Here is a 21,548-nt window from a genome sequence, read left to right on the forward strand (position 1 = left end):
ACTTATCCATTTGTAACATTGTAGTGAAAAATCACTGAAACTTTTTTTTTTTTTTTTAAACAATAATCACAATGTTTTTACAGGAGGGGAAAAAATGTCAATGTGAGTATTGAACTTTTAAAAACCAATCTGACAACTCAGTAGGGCATCGAATGTGCATTAGATGAGGAGCTCTGAATTTGTTTTACAAGTCTGTCTAATGAAATGTTTAGCTGCACATCAGAACAGCCCCCGCGCACCCCCCACCCCAATAATATATGATCATACGTTGCATAAGCCTGCCACAACGTCAAAGTACCCCATTCTTGGCAGGTCCTACTCTAGCTGCCTAATGCCTGCTCTTATGAGAGCGAGTTCGCTGGATTGTGTATTTTGTATGTTGTCTAAATTCGCCCCAGCAACACCCTATAATATATGCATTGTTCAGGCGAGAGAAGCCCTAGCCATCCTTGGTTTCATTTATTTATATATTTGGGAGTCCAGGCAAACTCCTTGGTTTTGCACCCCTCCCTGTCAGAGGTGCCTCATTCCGAGATCCTATTTAGCCTTGACCTGCAGAGAGTCCCAGGAGGAAGAATTTCCCAAGTGAGTGGATTAATCTCATAAGAGCAGGCATTAGGTGCTAGAGTAGGACCTGCCAAGAATGGGGTACATTGACGTTGTGGCAGGTGATGTGTTTAAAAAGAAACACAAAAAAAGACTTGAAATCGCTGTTTAGTGTATAATATATATATATATATATATATATATATATATATATATATATATATATATATATATATATATATATATATATATATATATATATATCCAAAAAGGTTATGTTGCGGGGAAAAAAAAAAATGATTGAAAACCCCCTCCACCTGAAGTCTGTGGATAGTTAATACAATGTTAAACAGAAATCTGCAAACCAGTCAAGCCATTAGACTCTCTTCCCACAGAAATCACAAATTTGCAGTGATGTTATTACTGCAAAGGACTCTGGGTGGGTATATGCAAAATAGTTTAACAAAGAATCACATTTTTGCATCATTAAATTTTAAACATGGATTCCTTTGAGTCTGTGTTTGCTGTATACAACAGCTTTGAAACACAACTTAGCAAATCATCAGCATGAGGTGGGTTACTGGTTTGCTATTGAGGCTTGGTAGCGCTTGGGAAGCAAAATCCAAAAAAGGTTATCACTGCAAATTTGTGATTTCTGTGGGAAAAGCAAGTCTGGTTTGGCTTGACTGGTGTGCACATTTTTATTTAATACACACAGGGCTCGAGTCCTGCAGGAACACATGAGAGCGGAGTTCCTGCACTTTTTCCAGAGCAGGAACGCCATTCTCTTTGCACCTGCAGCACCAGGGCAGCTGCCTCTTGAGATTATATATTATATACACATACATACATATATACACATATGGTGTACATGATACAAAGGTTGCTACATTGGAGAAACTGGCCTTAAACTGTTACAATATATATTCAGGTGGAAGGGGTTTTCAATCACAATTTTTTTCCCCACCATAACCTATTTGGATTTTGCTTCTCAAGCACTACCAAGCCTTAATAAGCAAACCAGTAACCAACCTCATGCTGATGAGTTGCATTAACAATGAAACAGCTGTCCATGAGTGGTTCACTGGTTTTGCATCTTTTCCTAAATTGTGTTCCAAGCAGTGGTATACTGCAAACACAGATTAAAAGGAATCCATGTTTAAAATGGAATGAGGCAAAAATGTGATTCTTTGTTAAACTAATTTGCATATGCCCACCCCGAATCCTTTGCGGTTGCAACATCGCTGCAGTTTGGGGATTTCTGTGGGAAAAGCAATTCTTATGGCTTGACTGGTGTGCAGATTTTTGATTGAGATAGATATATATATTTTAGCTTGGGTTAGATAGATCTATATATGATGCCAAAATGCCATAGGTATTAGTATGCAATGATACCTTTATTTTTTTAATTAGACTAACATAATATTTAAAAGACAAGCTTTGAGAGTTTTCCTCTCTTCCTCAGTTCTACAGCAATAATGATCAATCTGATAGAGTTTAACACTTAAAACAACTGATGTTAGAGAAGGGGAGGGAGGGTGATGAGTTGGGTGTCATAAATAGCAGAAGATGTGAAAGGTGCAGGTTGGCTGAGAATAGCCAGAAAAAAGTAAATAAACAGAGGAGAGTCAATAAGCTAGTTAAAAAGAAAAAAGCAAACAAGAAAACAGCAGAGCAGGGCATGCAAGTATATAGTTGCATATTTGCATGGGCGTAGGAACCCAAAAAAAATCGGGGGGGGGGGGGGGATAGCATTTTTACTAGCCGGGTATATTCTTATTCCGTAAACTAGGAGTTGTTTATCCCATTGTAAAGCGCTACGGAATTTGCAGTCGCTATATAAATGATTAAATAATAACATTAAAGGGTCACTACAGGGAAGGGGTTTTACTTACCCGGATACAGTGCCGGGATCCTCCTGATTAGAACCACCCCTACCCTTCCCATGAAGATTAGAACCACCCCTACCATGCACAAAAGAACCCCACCTACCTCTTCCATGCATATTAGAAACCACCTCCCTCGCCACTCTCTTTTTCTCCCCCCCCTCCCTCGCCACTCTCTTTTTCTCCCCCCCCTCCCTCGCCACTCTCTTTTTCTCCCCCCCCTCCCTCGCCACTCTCTTTTTCTCCCCCCCCTCCCTCGCCACTCTCTTTTTCTCCCCCCCCTCCCTCGCCACTCTCTTTTTCTCCCCCCCCTCCCTCGCCACTCTCTTTTTCTCCCCCCCCTCCCTCGTCACTCTTTTTCTCCCCCCCCTCCCTCGTCACTCTTTTTCTCCCCTCCCTCGTCACTCTTTTTTTCTCCCCCCTCCCTCGTCACTCTTTATTCTACCCCCCTGCCTCCATACTCTCTTCCTCCCCCCTCCCCTACCTCTGTTGTAGCGTGGCAGAGTCCCGTATAGTCCGCGGGTACAGGGAGCTTTGGTTTCCTGTACCCGGCCGGACTAAAAGGAAGTGCACACTCAGTGTGCACTTCCTGTTAGTCTGGCCGGGTACAGGAGACAGATGCTCCCTGTACCCGCGGACCATACAGGGCTTGGCCACGCTACAGTGAGGGAGTGACAAGAGGGAGCGCTTACCTCCGTTCAGCCCCTCTCCTCATGCTGCGCCTGGGCGGTGCGCCCTAATGGATGCACCAGCCCGGGCAAAGCTGCAGCCGCCTGAGGCTCTCTACAGAGCGCTCGGGCGGCTGCAGCATGAGGGGGGCCGGCGGGGGGGGATTTCCCCATAACCTGTCTCCACCGCATGATTTGCTGGGGGGGGATGCCCCCCCCCCATCCCCCCTGGTTCCTACGCCCATGCATATATGTATGTATGTATGTATGTATGTATGTATGTATGTATGTATGTATGTATGTATGTATATCAACTGATCTAATAAAGATGAAGCAAGAATATTGAAAAAGAACTATAGAAGACATTACGATGTGTGTTTATAAAAAGTTTTGGTAGAAAGCCAGAGTCTACATAAAGTCCTTCATTTCTGGTGTTGAAATGTGTGATCATTTTCATCTCAAATGTCTCATTCATGAGAGTCTTTTATAATTCCTTTTAAGAACTTTAATCCTGAGGTTTTGGATGGAGTGACCAGTCTGGGTGACGTGATGACCAACAGGGGTACAAGATCAGTTTTCTTTGTGGTTCTCGAGTGAGTGTCTGTGTCAATTCATTCTGAGATGCAGCTTAAGACCAGTTTCTCCAACGTAGCAACCTTTGTCACACACTGTATCATGTACACCACATTCGCAGATGTGCACGAATATGATCCCTTAATATTGTATGATTTGTTATTGTGTCTGGCTGTGTTATTGCCACATATATGTTGACACAGTTTTCAGAGTGATTTGGTGCATCCTCCCAGTGCACCAGGAATGTCATCACCTGCTGTTCAACCTCACACTGCAAAATGCTCTGGAGCAGGACATGGCGCTGGTGGGGTCGCTCCCACTGATTTAGGCATAAAGGGCTAGTGGCGGGTAAGATCCTTGCCAATCGGGATTGGATCAGGAGCACATAGGGAAGAAGGAAGTTTGGGGCTGATCCCTCCCCTAACCTCTGGTACATGGTTTTGATAAAGAGACGTGCCCACTGAGCCAAAGGCCGGCTAGTGGTTGGCATTGTGGAATGGTAAGGCCAAGTTGGGGGCCAGTTGGTGGTTAGGACGAGGGGGGGAGGACAGGCCCCAGGAGGATTTGGGATTATCGGTGGGACGAATTGGCAAGGACAAGTTAAATATATTATGTTAATATGTTAAGTTATGGTTAATGATATTTGTTCACGTGTAAATAAAGCTGTGGCTCATTTTAGACCACAAGTAAGTCTAAGGTTTTTATTGTAAAGAGGGTGGTTGGAATGGTGTCGCACTACACGGTACCCACTACCTACACACATGCCAATAAATTCCTGACCATAGACTGTAATTATGGTAAACATGTTATACAGCATTTAAAATATAACTAAAATAAAATTTGCTGCAAAGAACATAAAACTGGTTTATAGGTGCGTTGTCTTTTTCCTTCCTTAAACTGGTTCAACAAGCTTTAAAATTTTCACAACACATTTGTTATTTAATGGTATTTTTTTTTAGCAACAGAATATTTAAAAAACATGGACATAACCTGATTTCTCTCTCAGGATGTGGAATATAATTGCTGTAAAAAGAGGATTTCTATTTGCCCAGTCTTTTGATGATATGGACTGGTATGTCCGTGCTGGAGGCTGAGGAGTCTGCCCCAATTCTGAAGGAATGACCGGAAAAAGCAGCCGGGTTATGTCCCAATCTTAGCAGTAGTGTTCCAACGTGGGTTATGAATTTTGAAGTGGGTGTCCGTGAAGAAGAAGTAGGGGCGAGTTGATGGTGATGATGCAGGTTTAAAAATGCCTATTTTGAAAGAGGATCAATTATTAACTAATGATAAGTGGAGTAATGGTTATATCCTAATGAATACCCTTAACTGAGCCTAAGAGAGAACTCTTAGGGGATAGGAGTCTCTTATGTGCACCTGACAGAAAAATTGAGGATATGTGTAATAAGTAGTAACATATAAATGTAAAATTTAAATAGAGATCTCTCTCTCTCTCTCTCTCTCTCTCTCTCTCTCTCTATCAGGTATTTCCATTTCCTTACGCTCATAGTCAAACCGGTACATCAAGGCCTCGTACTGCCTTTTACATTTACATGTTAATGCTCAGTTAAGGGGCTTGTCTTATTACATCCCACATTCAGGAACTTCTATACGATATCTTACAAATCTCCTGTTGTGCTATCTGCTTCCAGCCTGGGCTAGCAATACCGTATATACAGACTAGTATGTGTTTTTAAGCTAACAGGCGTTGGATATGTTGACAGACTTATTTAAAATAGTATCCTGTGAGGCAAAATCCAGACAATTTGAGAGCAACATTATTACCGTGCGGATGGAGTTTATTATGTAAGTAACCCGGGCAGGCTGGTGTACCAATTAAATAACCGTGTAGCAGGGGATAGTGGAGAAAGTAATGTGCCTGGCTCATAAAGATCCAGGGAACTAACCTACAAATATGTGCAAGAACAACTGAAGTGTCTGTGATATTTTAAGTAAAATCTGCGTAGACCGAACAGTTAAACTGTACAAATTTGTGAATTACCCAACGTAAATTGTGACAATATGCAAAATTCCAAACAAATAGCAGAAACAAACTATAGTGGTAGACTTTAGGTATTCTAGAGTTTTAATGGGCATATGATATAGCCAACGTACGAATGATATAGTGTGCAACCGTGCAGCTTAATTGACCGAATGCACGAAAAGTGCAAAGTGTAAGAGACAGAAGAACAATTTTAACTGTGATTTAAATGAAATATATTAACGAATAGTTTTAAACAAAATGGATTTAAACTAATGGAATTTAAATGAAAGGAATTACATAAATGGAATTATATGAAAGGTTTTAGACGAATACTTTTAACTAAAGGATATAAACGAAATGGATTCATACAAATTGATTTAAAACGAAAGGATTAAATGAATGACCATTTTAACGAATGGATGAATCTAATGGAATGCAAACGAACAGAGTTAGACGAACGGCATGATTATGCAAAACAGAGGTAGCCAATCCCCGCATTTGTTAGGCCCGAACGTGGTGAACAGGTTCCCACGTGTACATACGTGAGTGTGCTGCGTCACGCGCCAGGAAGCCAGTTACAGAAAATGGGAACAGAGTAGGAGGCCCTGTGGGCAGTTGGAGCCCCAAATGAAGTGGTGAGCAAGCCGGGTCAGAGGCTGAAGTCGAGTCCGTGGCTGCTGCTGGAGGAGGGGGGTGCAAATGTTTTGGACACTTCTTTGAGACCTTTAGAGCCTTGTAGAGGTAGACAAATCCACAAACAGAAGAGGTATGAAGGTTGCATTATGGTGTGAACTTAGCACCTGATGTATTGCTCTTCTCCCTCTTTTCTTAAGGTGTGACAGCCCAGGCAGTCCCCCTGCTGGCAGATCCTAAGCCACCTCTGGCCTGGGAAGCCCAATTTGCTGTTGGGAGACTGCCTGGGCTGTCAGGCAGTCCTCCAGAAGCGAATTGCGGCAGGGGCGATACACCTTGGGTGGTGGGGCTCAAAGCCGTTGCAGCGGTCTATGCTGCCGCAACGGCTTTTAAGAACATCAAAATTGGGACGACATGGAACGCCGTTAAGGGGTTAAAAACCAATCCAACCTCATTAACCACTACAGTGTGCTGTAGTAATGTTGACACCAGGACTGCTGGTACCCAGGATAACAGAAAACCTGTGCTAGAGCATCGCTGGACGTCCTCACGCTGTGTGAGGACCTCCAGCGTCGCTCAATTCCCCTTAGGAAAGCATTTTCAATGCTTTCCTATGGGGAGCTCTAATGCGCAGGCGTAATACGGAGGAGGAGCGGCGGAAGAAGCAGCGACATGGGACATGTCGCTGCCTCTGGTAAGTTACTGAAGGGGTTTTCACCCCTTCAGCAACCAGGTACTGGGGGGTGGGAGGGAGAGGGGATTGTTTTCCTGGCACTGAAGTTTCCCCTTAATGTTAATCATTCCCTTCTGGCATTTTCATGAGAAAAGGCAGTGTTTACGTTGCCCCCTAAGGACACCTGTAGTGGCCCCTCCTCAGATGGCTACTAGAGGTGCTTCCTAGGGCAGTGCTGCACAGTAGGCAGCACTGCCGTTTAGCGTCTCCACGCAAAGTTTTCCTCATAGAGATACAACTGAACAGCGTTTGGTCTCACCCCCACCCTGCCAAATTCAGCCAATCAAATGCTTTTACTATGGGAAAAGCATTAGATTGGCTAAAAAAAAAGAATCGTAAATCCGGATAATATGTCACCAAGGGGACGGATAGAGGACCAAGCCACCTAAATGGTGGTTTCAACACTATAGAGTCAGGAATACATGTTTGTGTTCCTTTATAATAAATAAAAAAAAATAAAAAAAAATAAAAATATATATATATATATATACACACACACACACACACACACACACACACACACACTCTTTGGTATGATCGCTCATAGTTTGGGTGCAGTCATTGCTTATTTTTTTACCCAGCATGAATTATTACAAAGTATTTAATAACTGTGACAGCCATGATGGGAACTTAAAGGTTTCTAACACTGTGGTATCACGGGTACCCGACACCCACCGCCTAGCGGCAGCCCATATATTTCCAGCTTCCTCGGATAGATGTTAGAGATGAAACTCGTACAAGAGATACGTACTACATGCCTTGTGGGAGTGTGCCAAACTAAAACCATTTTGGTTGGACATCCAAGCACTCATTGCACGGATTACCACATGGAAGTTATAGTTTTGTTACAGGTTTGTTTTTGTTTTTTCTTCTTTTAACCCCTTAAGGATCAAACTTCTGGAATAAAAGGGAATCATGACATGTCACATGTCCTTAAGGGGTTAAATAACTGTAGCAATAAGCTCAACTAATTAAAACAGGAGCAAATACTCCACACCAACCAAGTACCAACCTCATTTTAAAGGCAGTTTCATAGAGTTCTATGTATTCAAGTGGCATGCCCTTCTCTGTAAAGTCAAGAGGGTTCTACCCCTACCCCCCAACATTTGTTTTATACTCATGCATATTTTATAATGAGATAAAATGGGGGGGGGGGGGGGGGGGGGAGGGGTTAAGGACTTCAAATACCCTCATGAGACCGGTCCACGTCCTTTCAAAACAATATATCTCTAAAACATTAAAAAAAAATGTGGAATCTGTCACTTGGTTCATGTAAAGGCACAATACCTTGCAGTTCCTTATCATGACATTCCTTCAATTTGGACCACAGGTCCTTGAAAAGATCCCCAGGAGGAAGACTTTCAGTTGAACTTGGACTAGAACAGCTACCACTTGAGATGTTCATCCTGAAGGAACCACGAATCACTTGCTGAGTGGGTTTGTAATTCTCAAATCACATAGCGATGGATTCCTTGATGGAAATGGTTGAAACCTGGAATGACAAATAGCATATTAATTATACAGACTATAGAACGAGCTAGTAATCATTTAACCAGGAAAGGCATATAGTGGCTGCATGAGTGACAGACACTAGAAGTGTCCCTAGATAGCAATATAAACACTGCCTTTTCTTAGAAAATCCAGTGTTTGTATTGCTGAGGTTGCAGTTCTCGTGGTTCTGCTACTTAGTGTCCTTTTTTTATTGTCCTCTATGTCAGGACTGTAATCTACTAAACACAAGTGTTTAGATTACGGCACTGGGCCCTATTTCATCAATCCGATAATGGCACAAGAGATGTTGGAATGTTGAACGGAATATTTACATTGTGAATAAACTCATCAGGAAAAAAAGGAGCAAAAAAAATAAAAATTGGCAGAAAAATTGATTATTGTGTAGTGGAATAATGGGTTTATACAAAACAAAATAGAGCATATCCACAAAAACGAAAGCAAACCTATCACTTCTTATACATAACCCAAACCTATCCATACCATGTAAAACAATGTAAGTTTAAAAAGTGTCTAAAGCACACAGCAGCAAGGCTTCTATATAAACCCATAGAAAGAGAAAATTAAATGGTTAGCAGCTCATTAAGTGGGATTAATTAAATCCAATAGTTGTGGCAATGACTCTTTTATAAAGGACATGAAAGAGGAAGCTAGCACCCAGTACTGTACAATCCTATACAAATAAAGTATAATAATAATAATCCGGGGAACGTGCCATTAAAGCTCCCATTGAAGCTGTCCCAGCACAGTGTAAATTCAATGACTCGTCCCCTGTATTATAACGCAGGGCTCTGGCACTCCACCCCCTGCGGACTACAAGTACCAGCATGCTTTGCTGGGCTATACTAACCGAAGTCAGTAACTCCTCCTTAGTAACAAGCACTGAGGATCCACTCGGCACTCATTTATATCACGATACAGAGCACCCCCGTCTCCCTCAATGGCCCCACAGCCCAAAATACATACAGCATGTCCCCCTGCACCCAGCTGTCTGGCCGGCTGCCGGCTCACTGATTCACTCCCCGGCTGCTGGGCGGGAAATACAAACTAACAGGAAGTGTGAGCCGACAAACACTTCCCTTCCATGTGCTCTCTGTAATAGTGCTGCTGGGGGACACACACTGGGCTGTACACAGCATGCTCCTCATTATTATTATTATTATTATTATTATGCACACTAACAGCCGCAGCATGCAGGGACCCTGCTTTGACTAGTTTATCACTACTAGCTTTATTCTGTTCTCCCGCCCCCCAAAGCTGGTATATAACATGTTAGTAATTCATGTGATAGGATGTGACAAAAAAAAAACAACAAAATCACACATTTTCTGAATGGTCTTCTTTGCTATTTTGTGATGTTTAATACATTTATTGTTCAGACGAAATGTAATTGCAGACTTTGTCTGCTTACTTGCTAAACACAGAATTAATTATTATTAATAATAATAATAATGGCAAAATGGAGGGTGGAACAGAAAAGCTGTGACTAGAGCAAAGTTCATGTTTCTAAATAAACTATTTTAGCCTCATGTTCACATTCAGATTTAATTTTCTTAAATGTGTTGTTAAATCAACCAATATTTTAGTTGAGATTTGAAAATTTTTTGTTATATACAGTGACCTCAATTTAAACATCATTGAATAAGCTTTCAAGTGATTTCATATTTTTTAAAAAAATATTTTGCTATTTTTTTAAATTTATTGGTATATTTTTGATACCTAATTGTTTTTATATTTTAATAATTTGATAAAATCTTGTTAAAAGTGTATTCAAGTTTATTTAAATTTGATGTGTTTTTAAAAGCAATTCACAGTCATAAATATGTTTTACACTGATTTACAAGTGATCTCTCTCCCCTTGGTATTTTTGAGCAGCAATACTAAAACCTTAATTCAGGTTTCCTTTTCTGGTACAGACAATTCTTTTACTTCTGCTTTGCCAAGTGACCAAGTATCCAGGGCTATAGAGGTGTTATTCACTAAGGTTTGAATTGTTCTAATTTCAAAGAGAATTTATTTTTTTGGCGATTTCTGTGTTTTTAAGCAACTCAGTCGAAAGTATAATGTTTATTTCCAGCCAGCCTTCAAAGGGTTAACACATAAGGCTTTATAGCTGTCTCTAATAATGTGTTTCCTGTAATTCTGTCCTCAGATTTAATTTCCCAACACTTTAAAGTGTGTTTTTGTTTGGTTATAAGAGAGATCTCTCAAACCTTATTATGAAACATTCCTCACATACCTAAATTAATAAATCCCATTGTGCGTTCCATAAACCACTAACCTTTCTGTTCTCTGCACCCCAAGGAAGTTGCAGACAACAAACAAAGCCTAAAACAAACAGAGAAGAACCTGACTCTTCTCAATACAGTCATGTGAATTTTCAAAAAAATTCACACCATCCATTCATGTATTAATTTCTTTGTCGCACAATCTCTGAGCATTACTGGACAGACTGGAACAACTTGTTGATATGAATATGAGTAAATGTACACACCTAGGCAGTAAAAGTGTGGGAAAAAAAGGATACATAAACTGGCGATCCGGCAAGCAAACAAAATTTGATTATTCCTGGATTTTCTGGCGCGACTCGCACATTACTCATAAATGCATTCAATAGACTAATTCTTTGTATTCGAGCAATGCTAGTCAGGTGCTCAGGGGCATTGATGGCAAGTGGGGCTGATCAGGGTTGCAACCTTAAATGCTGTCCTGAAAGTCAAGGGACTGATTTTGATACAGTTGACCCAGGTTCCCTGTAATATGGAGGGAGAAATAACACCTATAACATAGTTTGTGACAATGCCGCTTTATGGCCTTCATTTTAAAGCACAGTGTGGAGGTATTGCTGTAGGTATAGTGTTTTAATGCAGTAGGTTTTTTATTTAAGAGAGAGGGCACATGATGGTAACTTAAAAGAAAATAATACTGTGATGTAATTCCAGTAAAATACAAGTTTAGCAGGCTAAGATTGCCACAAGGCATATGTATGTATATGTGTTTGTAGTATCAGTTGGTTAATTACACGTAGCTAAGATACTGTCATCACTGTACTGACCAGGTGCAGGAATGTAAGAACTGGAATTACGCGTCCCTCTCCTTTGTATCAGATGAGCCACGTGGTTAGACCGGATGGATGAGTTTAGACTCTATTCATTAAATAGGTTAAGGGTATGTGTGGGTGTAGTTAATTGTGGGAGGAGCTACAGTGCTATATAAGGAATGTACTCTATGTATTCAGTACTCAGACTTTGCTGTATTTTGGTGACGCTAGTCCCTCTGAGTCCCGATCGGTGATCCAATAAAGAATCTCTTCCTTCCTGAAGAAACCTGTGTCCATCTCTCTGTGCTTGGCTTCCGTCAGTTTCTCCGGTATCATTTGGTGCATTGGCCGGGAAGCTCATCGTTCAACGGTAGCTGAGAGGCAGAGGCGTGAGACGGTCTATCTTTGCCCACGTTCTCTACGGCTGCACCCCTGAACTTCTGCGTGGACCTCCCTTCGTCTCGGCGCCACTGGTCTGTTGTCCAGGAGATCATCGGCCTCTACGTAAGAAGTGCTGGGGTGTCCCCGTCGATGAGTGTGAACTCAGGTTCAGGAACGAGGAGGTAAGATAACTGCTGTTTTAGACGGCAGGACCCGCTAGGGGTATACCGATTGTGCGGTAGGCCCAAAGGGGTTTTTGAATCTGTATCTGCCCCCTCTGTCGGAGGGAAGGAGCGAAGGCGCACCGCTCGATCGAACGCTCTTTAGTCAGACCGTTTGATTTGGTTAGTCAGGCGGGGTCCTGGTGTAAGATAGCCCTAGCCGGACACCGGTGTCTTGTCTAGACTAGCGTTCTAGGGTGTATATTACGTTCGCTAGGTCGGAGGGACCGGGAGACTAAGCGGCGCCTGTGTAAATTCGGTTCGCTAGTTCTCATCCTATCTGGGCTAAGTGGGAAGGCGTGTAAATTTGGAACCCACTAGACTTTTGATAGTACGACTAAGAGGCGCCTGTGTAAATTCGGATCTCTAGCTCGTTGTATAGTGCGACTAAGAGGCGCCTGTGTAAATTCGGATCTCTAGCTCGCTATGTATATGTGGTGATTGGGCAGTGTGGCTAACCAAAACGGGTGTATATAGTTTTAGGTAGTCCATTCAAGGTACTGGCCAATAGTTTAGTTGGGAATTGTAAATGTGTTAACGATTGTTTTAGTAAAGTGTATATCTTGTTAGATAGCGCGAGCTCAGCCGTCTAGCGAGAGTGTTAATAGTGTGTTGCTGTATTATAGTGCACGGTACCATAACCCTGTATATTTACTGACATTATATAATAAGTACTAATCATTGTCGTCCATTGCATGTTTAACACCATAACCACTAATAATTGTATTGTGACCTTAACTTGTGCTTTGACCTATGCTAACCGTACTGTAACCGCTATTTGTAAAAGACGATGTTACTGGGGTGTGTTATAGACGGGTAATTCGTATATAGAGAATTATAGCGTGGGTGACTGTGTAGTTACGCCAAAGGGCATAATATTGATTATATAGTGACTGGTGTAGCAGCTGTGTGTGTACGGGAATTCCCTGAGTGTTTATTGTTATTGTGTACGTTTCACTTGGTAACCGTACCACGTGGTGCTGTTGCCAGAGGAAACGGGTGTGACTGTTGAATAGTACGCGTGTATAGTAATCATTGTCGACGACGTTCCACTGTTAAATATGGGTGCGTCGCAGTCAACGATTCCGGATCCCTTAGGATGTATGGTTAAGAATTTTAAAAAGGGATTCAAAGTTTGTGATTTTGGGGTTAAGATGTCCCCTGTACGTTTGGTCACTTTGTGCACTAGGGAGTGGCCTACTTTGGTTGCGGCATGGCCGCCACGTGGCAGTTTGGATCCAACTCTGGTACAGCGCTTACACGTGGCTGTATCAGGTAGGCCTGAACTTTACGGCCAGTTTCCTTATATTGATTGTTGGAGACAGGCCGTAAATGACTCGCCAAAATGGCTCCGGACATGCCACGAGGAACAGTGTCGCCTCATGGTAGCTAGGACTTGTTCGTCCACTAGGGCTGGTGTTAGGCCCATTTTGGACACGCCCCCTGAGTCCGAGATCCCTTTGCCGCCCCCTTACTTTCCGGTAAGAGGAAGTGACGCAAATACAGGAAGTCCTGTAACCCTTCCCTCACTACCCCCATCCACTTCCGCTTCCTCCTCCAGTACAGGATCCACCCCCCCTCGTACTAAATCTCCCCTTCCGGAACCAGAACCCACCCCCATTAGAAACGAATATCCTGATTTGGCGCCACTTCAGACTTCCGGTCAAGCTTCATCTAGCTCGGCCCGAAGTGTTCTATTCACTACCTTTTCCCAAAACCAACCTCCCACATCCCCATACCCTATCTCTCCCCGACCGGAACCCATGACTGACGCTTCCCTACGTAGCCCCATCCAAACCCGACAGTTGACTGGTGCCCAACAATTAAAGCACTATCAGATGCCTCTTCGCTTAAATCCCGGGTCAGCTTATATCGATGCCGCAGGTCAAATGGCACACGCTGACCCTGTCTTCGTATATGTCCCTTTCACCACTACCGACCTTTTAAACTGGAAGACCCATAATTCCTCGTATACTGAGAAACCACAAGCCATGACTGATCTGTTCACCTCAATAGTACAGACGCATAATCCGACATGGGCTGATTGCCAGCAGTTACTAATGACTTTATTTAACAATGAGGAAAGGACAAGAATAAATCAAGCAGCCATTAAAGCATTAGAAGATAGAGCCCGTGCTTTGAACCAAGCTAATCCAGCAGCATGGGCCGCAACACATTATCCCAACACTGATCCCGATTGGAACGTAAATGGTGCTGATATGGTTCAACTCAGAGCCTATAGAGACGCTATAATTGCTGGCATGAAAGCCGGAGGAAAGAAAGCCATTAACATGTCGAAGACAGTTGAGGTGATCCAGAAAAGCGATGAAGCGCCCAGTGTCTTTTATGACCGATTATTGGAGGCGTACCGCTTGTACACCCCCTTTAATCCGGAAGACGCAGACAATTCCCGAATGGTTAACTCCGCCTTTGTCAGCCAAGCTTACGGAGATATTAAGCGCAAGCTACAAAAGTTAGAAGGGTTTGCAGGTATGTCAATCTCCCAACTAATGGAGGTAGCTAATAAGGTCTATATGAATAGGGAAACAGAAAGCAAGAAAGAGGAGGAGCGCAAGATGCGTAAAAAAGGCTGATATGCTAGCGGTAGCGATCGCAGGCGTAGATAAACGGGGCCCAGATAGAGGCAATAATAGATGGAGTAGGGAGCCTTTGAGTAGGGATCAGTGCGCGTATTGCAAGGAAGAAGGGCATTGGAGGAACGAATGTCCGCAAAGAGAGCAGTACGAGAGGGTCCTACCCAGGGCAGGCTACGGAAACTTTAGAGGCAGAGCGAGAGGTAGAGGAGGTCCCGGAGGGAGTAATGGTTATAGAGGGAGTAATGGGAACAGAGGAAGTGTTAGGGAAGACAGGTATATTCCAGCAGCGCAAAGGTCTCGCGATAGAGAAGGTAGGGACTTTGTAGGATTGGCTGACACGGTCATGGAGGACTATTGATACCGACCGGGCTCCATCCCCCTTGGTCGAGCGGAGCCTATGGTCGATGTATCAATAGGGGGGAAAAGGAGTGCGTTCATGATCGACACTGGTGCTGAACATTCAGTGGTGACTAATCTAGTTGCTCCTCCATCTGGAAGGACTATTACTGTGATAGGAGCAACTGGAAGAAGTGCTGAAAAACCGGTTCTTAAAAGTCGACTCTGTACATTGGGAGGCCACGTAGTAAAACACCAATTCCTTTATATGCCTGAATGTCCAGTCCAATTGCTGGGACGTGATATGCTATCCAAATTACAAGCGCAGATTACGTTCCTACCAGATGGAACAACATCTTTAAAGTTTAATGGACCTTCAGGTATTATGACTTTATCCGTACCAAAGGAAGAAGAGTGGCGACTTTATACAGTGTTGACTAGCCAAAACCCTAGGAGTGATGAGACATTATTTAACATACCAGGAGTTTGGGCAGAGAACAACCCACCAGGACTGGCCCGCAATATTCCACCTATAAAAATTGAACTTAAACATGGGGTTTATCCAGTGAGCCTGAGACAATATCACATCCCGCAGAAGGCTAAGAAGAACATACAATCCTACCTGGATAAGTTCATACGGTATGGTATCCTAAAATTCTGTACTTCCCCCTGGAACACCCCATTGCTGCCTGTTCAAAAGCCCGGCACAGATGAGTATCGACCTGTGCAGGACTTAAGAGCAGTCAATGATGCGGTTGTTAGCATACATCCAGTTGTACCCAATCCATATAACCTGCTTGCTTTAATTCCGGGCGGGGCTACTTACTTCACAGTCTTAGATCTCAAAGATGCCTTCTTTTGCCTCCGAATTGCCGCAGAAAGTCAATGTATTTTCGCTTTCCAATGGGAGAACGCTGTAACGGGCTCAAAACGCCAAATGACTTGGACAAGACTGCCCCAAGGGTTTAAAAATTCACCTACCCTATTTGGTTCAGCCCTAAGTCAAGATCTATTGGATTTCGAGTCCATCCCAGGAGAGTGTGTATTGTTACAATATGTAGATGACTTGTTGATAGCAGCAGTTACAAAAGAAATCTGTCAGCAAGCAACGCACGATCTACTACACATTCTCTGGAAGGCAGGATACAAGGTGTCTAGAAAGAAGGCTCAGTTGTGTTTGCCAACTGTCAAGTATCTAGGATTCCATATCTCTGAAGGTCAAAGAATTATGGGGCCAGAGAGAAAAGAAGCTGTCTGCCAAATACCAATACCCAAGAATAGAAGACAAGTGCGAGAATTCTTGGGGGCAGCAGGCTTCTGTAGGATATGGATTCCCAGCTATGCGATACTAGCAAAACCTCTGTACGCAGCTATCAAAGGTACAGAGCACGACCCCTTCTTATGGACCCAAGAACAGCAAACGGCATTTGAAGATGTGAAGAAGGCTTTGATGAGTGCCCCAGCATTAGGTCTACCTGATCACACACGACCATTCTACTTATATGTACACGAGCAAAGAAGAATGGCTGTGGGAGTATTGACACAGTACTTGGGATCATGGCAAAGACCTGTTGCCTACATGTCTAAGCAACTGGATGCAGTGGCCAGCGGACTTCCACCTTGTCTAAGAGCCGTAGCTGCAGCCGCCCTGCTAGTAGCTGAAGCCGATAAACTCACTCTGGGTCAAGAACTTTATGTACGAGTCCCACATGCAGTACAGACGTTGTTGGATTACAAAGGAAATCATTGGTTTAGTAACAGCCGTATGACCAAGTATCAAGCAATGTTGTGTGAAAACCCAAGAGTGCATTTAGAGACTGTAAACACCTTAAATCCAGCTACCCTTTTGCCACAACCTACTGAAAGTCAACATGATTGTTTGGAAGTAATGGATGAAGTATTCTCAAGTAGACCAGATCTTCGTGATTTTCCCATCCAGAACCCCGATGTTCAATATTACACCGACGGCAGTAGTTATGTGAAAGAAGGGATCCGCTATGCAGGATATGCAGTGACAACAATAGACAAGGTGATAGAAGCTCGGCCACTGGCGAAAGGAACATCAGCACAAAAGGCAGAATTAATAGCACTAACACGAGCGTTACAATTGGCTGAAGGTTTAAGAGTAAATATCTATACGGACTCTAAGTATGCGTTTTTAACCACTCATGCCCACGGAGCTTTGTATAAAGAAAGAGGACTACTGAATTCAGAGGGCAAAGAAATCAAGTACGCAGCTGAAATCCTACAACTATTGGAAGCAGTGTGGGAGCCGAAAGAAGTCGGTATCATACATTGTCGAGCGCATCTGAGAGGAGATGGTGATGTAACCAAGGGAAATCGGATGGCAGATAGTGCAGCTAAGCGTGCTGCTGAATCAGGAAGACAGGAGTATGTAGGGCATATAGCTGCTCTTATACCAACTCCACTGTCCCAATGGACTCCAGTTTATACAGCTCAAGAAGAGGAGTGGTTAAAGACTGAACCGGGAAAGTATTTGGAGAACAAGTGGTATCAGCTAGAAGATGGAAGAATAGTTATACCAGCATCACTAGCAGTAGAAATTGTCCAAAACTATCATAACGGGACACATTCTGGGAGAGACAGTACTGAAGAATCTCTTAGAAAACATTTCTACATACCAAGATTGTCCAACTTGACTCAGGCCATTGTACGCAGATGTGTAACGTGTGCTAAGAATAATGCAAGACAAGGACCAGTAAAGCCACCAGGAGTTCAGTTTATGGGGGGACTCCCCATGTCCGATCTACAAATAGACTTTACAGTGATGCCTAAATCGGGTGGACATCGTTACCTGCTGGTAATTGTGTGCACCTATTCAGGCTGGGTAGAAGCATGTCCTACTCGTACAGAGAAAGCAGGAGAAGTTGTAAGATTCCTGCTACGAGAAATAATACCCCGATATGGACTACCCTGTTCTATAGGATCGGACAATGGTCCAGCTTTTGTTCATCAGTGCCTACAACAACTGACTCATATGCTTGGTATAAAGTGGAGGCTTCATACTGCATATAGACCCCAGAGTTCTGGTAAGGTAGAGAGAATGAATAGAACTATAAAGAACCAGTTGGCTAAAATGTGTCAGGAAACCCAACTTAAGTGGAACGTTCTCTTACCCATAGCTTTATTGCGAATCCGCAGTACCCCTACCAGAAGGATGGGCCTCTCTCCTTTTGAAATCATGTATGGGCGACCACCTCCCGTACTTGGTAACTTAAGGGGGGACTTGAGTCAGTTGGGAGAAGGAATTACCCGGCAGCAGGTTGTAGAGTTGGGTAAGACTATGGAGGAGGTACAGAAATGGGTACAAGATAGATTACCTGTGAATATTTATCCCCCTGTTCATAGTTACCATCCAGGAGACCAAGTGTGGATTAAAGAGTGGAATACTGTACCGTTAGGGCCCAAGTGGAGAGGTCCTTATGTTGTTCTTTTGTCTACCCCTACAGCAATAAAAGTAGCAGAAGTGACTCCGTGGATACATCACTCCAGGGTTAAACCAGCAGCAGTCGATTCTTGGCAAGTTACAGCAGATCCAGAGAATCCCTGCAAGATCCGGTTAAAACGCACTACTCAGTCGGAGTAACGAGGAATTATTGTGGATTACAAATTTTATTGTTACAGGTGTGAGTGAGAAGGCCATAATAAAGCCTGTCCGCTTACCATCACATAGTGTATAAGCCAGGAAAGTCTCGAAGGGACACCTGTGAAGATGAGCAGAACTCCATTCCCTGCAGCCCCTCACATCCTGGAAGCTGAGGCGCCATCGCACGGACGAAGACTGAGGATGACGGCGAAAGATGTGCTTTTGATAGTGTTTATTTATATGTGTTTTTATATTCAGGAAGGTAGAGGTACCGACACTCCTAGCTGTGAGGTATGCATTAAGACTACGAGAACAGGTAACCATATTTCCCAAACCCTAATTTGGCATTCACAATACGAATGTAAAGGAGATGTATCGAGATGTAGATACTTAAATATAGATTATAGTGTGTGCCATTTAGGAGTAGGAGAACCTAAGTGCTTCAGTCCGGAGTATCAACCTCGTACAATTTGGTTGACTCTCAGGAATGGAGATCCTCAGGGGACCCTAATTAATAAAACGGTGTTAGAATCCGTACATTCTTCGGGTGTTCTGCTATTTGATGCGTGTAAAGCGATATCGAGTGGTAGAAAGCCGTGGAATGTATGTGGGGATCTTAGATGGGAGAGGACGTATGGGTCTAACGATAAATATATTTGTCCCAGTAGCAAAAATAAATATGTGAGTCCTAGATGCCCAAATAGAGATTATAACTTTTGTCCATATTGGTCTTGTGTGGGGTGGGCGACTTGGGGACAGACAGTAGACAAAGACATGATAGTGACTAAGTTGCCGACTAGCCCTTATTGTAAGTCTATGGAATGCAATCCAGTCCATATTCTTATAAATAACCCCGACAAGTTCTTAGATAAATATGGTAATTTATTTGGGTTTCAAATATACGGGACGGGTTTAGATCCTGGGACATTATTGTTTATAGGAATAGAGACTGATACGGTATCCTCCCAGACTCATCAAGTATACCATTCCTTTTACGAAGAGATGAGTATAGATAATAAGATCCCCCATAATGCTAAAAACCTGTTCATCGATTTAGCTGAAAGTATTGCCGGTAGTCTTAATGTTACCAACTGCTATGTGTGTGGAGGTACTAACATGGGAGACCAATGGCCTTAGGAAGCAAAGGAGGTAATGTCCGGTTCTGAGGCAGTTGACCAATTAATATCTACACAAGCCGATTATCATATGAGTGTTAGAGGTAAATCTGAGTGGAGATTAAAGACCTCCATCATAGGTTATGTTTGCATAGCAAGGAAAGGAATAATGTATAATACTTCTGTAGGAGAATTAACTTGTCTAGGGCAAAAAGCTTATGATGATGATACAAAGAATACAACTTGGTGGTCGGCTTCAAATGTCTCAGAACCATCTAACCCGTTTGCTAGATATGCCAATTTAAAGGATGTGTGGTTTGATCTATCCATCACATCTACTTGGAGAGCCCCAGCAAATTTGTACTGGATCTGTGGTAAGAAAGCCTATTCGGAGCTGCCACAGGACTGGGAAGGGGCATGTGTGTTAGGTATGCTCAAACCATCCTTCTTCTTGTTACCGATTGAAACAGGTGAGACTTTAGGTGTTAAAGTGTATGATGTGAATCATAGGAAGAAAAGGGGACCCATAGAGATAGGCACCTGGGAAGATAATGAATGGCCTCCCCAGCGTATCATAGATTATTATGGGCCAGCCACGTGGGCTGAGGATGGTACCTTTGGTTATAGAACCCCTATTTATATGCTCAACCGTATTATAAGGTTACAGGCGGTGGTTGAGATTATCACTAATGAAACATCACAAGCGCTCAATCTTCTAGCGAAGCATAACACCAGGATGAGGACAGCAGTCTACCAAAATAGATTAGCCTTGGATTACCTTTTGGCAGTAGAGGGAGGTGTATGTGGGAAGTTTAACCTAAGTAATTGCTGTCTTCAAATAGATGACGAAGGGCAAGCAATAGCTGAGCTTACTAGCCATATGGTTAAACTAGCGCATGTGCCTACTCAGGTATGGAAAGGGTACAATCCAAGTAGTTGGTTTGGTAGCTGGTATGAGTGGTTTGGAGGGCTTAAGGCAGTGGTAGGTGGAGTCCTACTGATTTTACTGTTGTGTCTACTCCTACCGTGTCTTATACCCTTAGTAGTTAGGTCTGTGCAAAGCCTGATAGGAAGTATAGCAGAGAGGAAGGCTGCTGCACAGATAATGGCGATATATAAGTATAAGGCTCTAGATCAGGGAGAACCAATGCAAGAAGATGAATGTTGAAGATTCACATCATAAGATAAGTCTGGTCTGGTTCATGGTAACCTGAGGTATATGCAAACCAAGGTTAAGTGATGCCTCAAGTAATTGTGAAATATCAGAGGCATCAAAGGGGGGAATGTGATGTAATTCCAGTAAAATATAAGTTTAGCAGGCTAAGATTGCCACAAGGCATATGTATGTATATGTGTTTGTAGTATCAGTTGGTTAATTACACGTAGCTAAGATACTGTCATCACTGTACTGACCAGGTGCAGGAATGTAAGAACTGGAATTACGCGTCCCTCTCCTTTGTATCAGATGAGCCACGTGGTTAGACCGGATGGATGAGTTTAGACTCTATTCATTAAATAGGTTAAGGGTATGTGTGGGTGTAGTTAATTGTGGGAGGAGCTACAGTGCTATATAAGGAATGTACTCTATGTATTCAGTACTCAGACTTTGCTGTATTTTGGTGACGCTAGTCCCTCTGAGTCCCGATCGGTGATCCAATAAAGAATCTCTTCCTTCCTGAAGAAACCTGTGTCCATCTCTCTGTGCTTGGCTTCCGTCAGTTT

The 21,548-nt window shown here is 43.0% G+C and overlaps 1 protein-coding gene across 1 annotated transcript in view; it reads right to left on the reverse strand.

Annotated features, from left to right (window-relative positions):
• The window catches only part of RBBP8 (RB binding protein 8, endonuclease), a 90,216-nt gene that overhangs the window by 60,673 nt on the left and 7,995 nt on the right, over window positions 1-21,548 (reverse strand). The window contains exon 2 of the mRNA XM_063451476.1: window positions 8,308-8,512. Coding sequence (XP_063307546.1) covers window positions 8,308-8,425 — 118 coding nt within the window. The 5' untranslated portion in view covers window positions 8,426-8,512. The remainder of the gene's footprint in view (window positions 1-8,307; window positions 8,513-21,548) is intronic.

This window comes from Pelobates fuscus, chromosome 4 (genome assembly GCF_036172605.1).
Source record: "Pelobates fuscus isolate aPelFus1 chromosome 4, aPelFus1.pri, whole genome shotgun sequence".
Lineage (NCBI taxonomy): Eukaryota > Metazoa > Chordata > Amphibia > Anura > Pelobatidae > Pelobates > Pelobates fuscus.